General features: G+C 38.0%; 1 protein-coding gene across 1 annotated transcript; it reads right to left on the bottom strand.

The window, feature by feature from the left end:
• Positions 1 to 2,830: 2,830 nt before the first annotated feature.
• Positions 2,831 to 4,380, bottom strand: LOC124640403 (protein NDRG3-like). The gene has a single exon (XM_047178165.1). The coding sequence runs from the start codon at positions 4,006 to 4,008 to the stop codon at positions 3,001 to 3,003; it is 1,008 nt and encodes a 335-aa protein (XP_047034121.1). The 5' UTR covers positions 4,009 to 4,380; the 3' UTR covers positions 2,831 to 3,000.
• Positions 4,381 to 5,205: the final 825 nt, after the last annotated feature.

The raw sequence follows: 5,205 nt of genomic DNA, 5'->3' as shown, positions 1-5,205 counted from the left end.
TAGTTTGCATACCTAATAGTCTTTGTTGTAGGTAATAACTGTCGTAATGTAGTAGTCACAAAATCGAGGTGTTTATGAATAAAAACATTCTTGTAGTATCATATTTATATTAAAAGTTTGTTCTCGGTCCTCAAGATTATTTGACATGAACCGGTTAAAGCCCTTAGCACCTATCTACTTACTTAAACCTTCCTTTCCGTGTGAGAGGAGGCCTGTGCCCAGCAGAGGGACAATAAAAAGGCAGTCACAGTAACTTACTTAACTATCAGCATCAGGTGTAATGTTATACCTGTTAGTACACGTTTGTTTAATATACCTACCTACATTATGAATATGATTTCGTGATAACTTCAGCCAAATTACATATTGACTGTCATAAAACACAGCTATTTAGTGGCATTAGGTACTGCCACTCCCAGAAATTTCGATAAAAACTCGTAGAGACAAGTCACCTTGTCTGGCTAAAGTATATGTATAAGTAGTTAGTACCTATATCAATAGTCATTAGAAACCGCCTTTCAAGATAATTACTACCTACGTCATTCCTACTTCACCGTTAATGATAGCTATAAAAAATAAAAGCTCTATTTTTACTTCTCATATTTTAATAGGCGAGATTCACCGAAGAATAAAAAATATAAGCATTCTGGTGGTCTTAAAACATTTTGAAATTGTTTCAGAGTCTTTGTCATAAAAGTTTGGGCAACTTACAATAAGTAGGTACAACTAGCGCCATCTATTAACAGCCGTCGGTACTTTTAGCTGTAAATTTCTGAAGCTTACACAGGAGTACGTCAACCTGAAATTGTGTTTTTACCTTCAACTGCGGAGATTTGTGATTGGAAATATTTCAATGAAAATCAGCTTTTTATACTTATAGGAATTATTATTGAACAAGAATATCAATACGAGCAAACATCAAATGTAAAGGTTTAACATCTGACTGAATGTAATTTTGAAATGTAATCAAATATTGGCGTGACATCACCTGCCCATTATACCCAGAGGGTTAAATAAAGTAATTCATACACAACACCCACTTTATGATTAAGTCCTAAAAAAACTGGGCGAGGTTACTGTCAATAAACTTATACATTTCTAGTGTTTATTTTTTCAATACCATAATTAATTATGTACCTCTATACTTTGTTCAAAACATATGCTGGTAATTAGATCTTCTAACAAGCTAAATATCTAGCAATCACAAACCCCTCGAATATTATGATAAACTCCTTGCACAAAGAAGTCACTAAAATAAGCAATCAATTAGCATTAAATATTAATTTGACACCATCTTAGGTTTTCCTAGAACCCCTGCACCCAATTAAAAAGTTTCTACGAAGCAGTAATTACAATAAGAAGTTGTCTCAAAGACAAGGACCATATCTATGTTAAGAAACTTATAAGCTTTGAATAAGTAACGACTTGGTGTACAAACTTTCATTTCGTAATAATAGAATTCATATTATATTAAGTCTGAATCTCATTGTCTATTGGATATTCATGAGCCTTCCTTCCTACCATTTCTTTTTAATCTCTTTATTTTTGTTACCGTTTCTAAAGCATTTTTGTGTCCTATACATCCATATTTGCCTACATATTTACGGGTTTGCATTATCTTCTGTTCAGATGTTATTTATTTTGATTTAGAAAATGAATACCCAGAAATATACTGTAGGTATTACGTATATTTACCTAAAAAAAAGGTGAAGGAAAACATCTTGATGAAACCTGGACTATAAAGTCTGAAAGCACCAACCCGCATTGAGCAAGCGTGGTGACTAATGCTCAATCCTTTTCCGTGTGAGAGGAGGCCTGTGCCCAGCAGTAGGACGATAAAAAAGGCTATAACATATTTACCCAATTAATAAACACTGAGCTGTGTTTGACAGGTGCTTTAAGAAAAACTTGAGAAAGAAATTATTGAAATGGTGTATGCGTGTAAGAAATAACCTGTGGCATTTCGCCCTCCGAATTACTGTTAAGGTGGCTAAAGAATCTACACTAGCAATATTGTTTCAAATACTTACGCTTTTTATTTATATACTTACATATCAGTAACTTGTTAACTGACTTGTTAGTCTTAATTTTTGACAATAACTAGTCATAGATAATTAAGTAGCGGGTCAACTAATGTTCTCTTAATTAGTGTTGTGGTCAAAGGTACTGCCCTGACTTTGAGGTCGAAGCTTCACCCTTAACGCCGTAGAACTTACGCGACCTTTCATTTTCACCAAGACTACCCTAATAGTTTTCATAGTACATTGATAATTGACATGTTGAGACGATGTATTATTCAGAGGTTTACCATGAACATAATAAATCAAAAGCTTACTTAGTACCATATATGTTATAACCAGTTATAGGTATCTCCCTTTGTGCCTTTTCTTACGTAAACCCGTTACGTAATTTCTCTTTTACAATAACAGTATCAGCTTTAAAGGGGGAAAGATATTTCCTCAACCCCCAAATTGCTACTAATTGGAAACATCTCATAATTTTCCGCCCTCTTAATTTAATTTGGATTATGTCTCTGTCTTTAAAATTAAACGAATTCGAGTATCATTACGAATTCCACGAATTATACCTACATTTTGTGAACTTCGGGAATTTTGTAGAGAATTGAACAAACAATTGAAACAACCATATTTACGACATTCTCAACATTCTGGTTTATTGAAATGGCTACATGATGAGTGCTACATGTAACTGTGTATATAGAAAAAGAGAGAGACTTCATCAATTAATTTATGTGCATGTGATGCCTTAACTACTACTCGCCCTCTTGAAGATAAGTAACATTATTTACAAAGGTGTAGAAAAAGCCTGATTAAGCCACAAAATAAATTTATTTCCATAAACATCTAAAAACAAGGAACAACATGGTTTTCGTCTACATTGTCAATGTGTCTACAACAGTGTTTAAAGCTCGCGTGAAAGCATCGAGTGCATTCTAAGATTGCAGCGCAGCGTTCGTTGTGTGAGGTGTCGGCATCGCGACTACCTGCAGTACCCTTCGCCCTGCAGGAATAGTTTGAACGCTTCTGCTATCTTACTCGGCTGCTCCTCCAGCACCATGCCGCAGTCGGAGATGCTCAACCAAGACGTCTTAGAGGGATCCAGTCGCCCATTGAACGTCACCGTGTCATCCACGTGCGGGGACAAAGCGCCGGTCACGTTCAGAACCGGCACCTTTATAGAGTGCGTATCCCTCGAGATACTGAGATCCGTCCTGCGCAAATACGAGTCAATGAACATGGCTAAATTGACCGGATTAACGTGCGAGAAACTCTCTTTGTAAACCTGCGCTAAATCATGATTGCGGTCATCAGTGCTGCGCCCGAAGTGATGCCACATCAGATAATCCAACGCACCCTGTGTCATACCGCTCGATCGCAACTGTCTAGTATTTATTTTCTGATATAGCCATTCAGTCCACCCAGCCTGGGTAGACGTGCAGTTAATCAGGACCAGCGCATCTACCTTTTGAGGACTAACAATAGCGTAGCGCGCCAAAATGTTAGCTCCGGCACCCACTCCAAAACCAATGAATGACCTTATACCAAAATGTCCGAGAATGAAATCTATTTGGGAAGCCAACGCATCCATGGTCGGATAAGTGTAATCTTCGGGCAGTGTGGGGGCGCCCTCCTCCTGACCCGGCGCAGTTACGTGATAGATACAGAACTTATCCAATATAGCCCGCATGTCGATGAAGTTGAAGAACGCCTGGAAGTTGGCGGCATAGTTGAGCCCGAGGTCGTGGTAGGTGATGATGGCGCGCTTGCTGCGGTCCCCGCGGACCGCCACCAGCAGGTCCCCGCGGGAAGTCCTCACCCTCTCCTCCACGCATGCGCCGTCGTTGTGTAATCTTCTGTTTGATGGAAAATGTAATTGGACGCTTTTCAATTCATCTTCAAAATTATCTGAAGACATCATATTGAGTAGAGCAATGTTCTCATGTACATGTGTCGGCATTTTCTTGTTAAAATCGAAAGGTACTTTCATCAAGCCCGATTCCTTTGTTTACTTGTTACGTATCGACCCCCTGTCGGCGTCGAGCAAGGTGTCAATTCTTCACCAATTTTCTTAATTAACGCTTTCCATTAGCCACTGTTAACGATCCGGTGCATATTACGTCCATACTAACAACACAATGTCCGTCGCAGATCAAGTTACTTAATGTTAATTATGTCACTGAGTCACAGAATAACCACTAAATGTTAAAAGTCTTAAACTTATTATCTGGCAGTTTTATGAACAGACTATGTTATGTTGTTGGAATTATCGCAGGAAATGGTCAATAATGCGTTGACCGGGCGAGCGTGAGTTCCAGCGCGAGGTTGGTTCGGTACTGCTCGGGTGTTTCCGCCGACGCTCGCGTGTACCTGCACGCCGACCTCGCCTCACTTCATGCCGGAGTGACGCGCCGCACATGCGTGGCGGCCATCACGATTCTTTCCTGCCGCTACTTTATGTTTATTAGTTGGCCTATCTATGACAATCGATCATATTTTAATATAGAGCTCATGTAACATAATTAACTCGAGTAAAAGGCTTTTGTTTAGTCAGTTGGGAATTTAAATAGATGTATATTTCCACGAGTACCTAGGTAGAAACCTGTTTACTATTTATCTATTAGACCTTGACATATTTTGGAAACAGGTCGAAGTTGAGTATGATATGACTACAATCAAGCTTTGAATAGGTATACAAAGGAGAATTATGATGTTACTTTAATCCAAGAATGTTACACCATACTAGTTCTAATTTAAAACAAATAAATGAATGCAAGTTTCTTATAGGGTCAGTTCGCCTGTTCGCGTCCATCGCCCAGTTCGCGTCCATTTTGCCGATCTCCTATTAAAAAACCTCGAAAACAAGTCAATTAACACACCAATCAAACGAAAGATCATTACTGCTAATATGTTAATGTATAAGAGGCATGCACAGATAGACAAAAGTTCTGTGCGTCCAACCAATCCTTTTAGAAAAAATAATTAGTCTAGGCTCTTCAACAAGAAAGCGAAAACACGTTGAATTTTAGATAAAAATTAGTGTGCAGCGGCGTGTTTGATGGTAAGTTTTATATTGTTTTATGTGAATTTTAGGATAGATAGCTATTTCTACAGTTTAATGATGAAGAAAGGTATAAAGTTTATTATGAATTTGGTAATGTTTTTTATATTTAACGAATAAAATAAG

This window comes from Helicoverpa zea, chromosome 20 (assembly GCF_022581195.2).
Source record: "Helicoverpa zea isolate HzStark_Cry1AcR chromosome 20, ilHelZeax1.1, whole genome shotgun sequence".
Taxonomy (NCBI): Eukaryota; Metazoa; Arthropoda; class Insecta; order Lepidoptera; family Noctuidae; genus Helicoverpa; species Helicoverpa zea.
This window is presented reverse-complemented; position numbering and strand designations above follow the sequence as displayed.

What these genes read in the sequence shown, in the direction of transcription:
- LOC124640403 (XM_047178165.1), bottom strand. Translation starts at nt 4,008, where the DNA reads ATGAAAGTACCTTTCGATTTTAACAAGAAAATGCCGACACATGTACAT.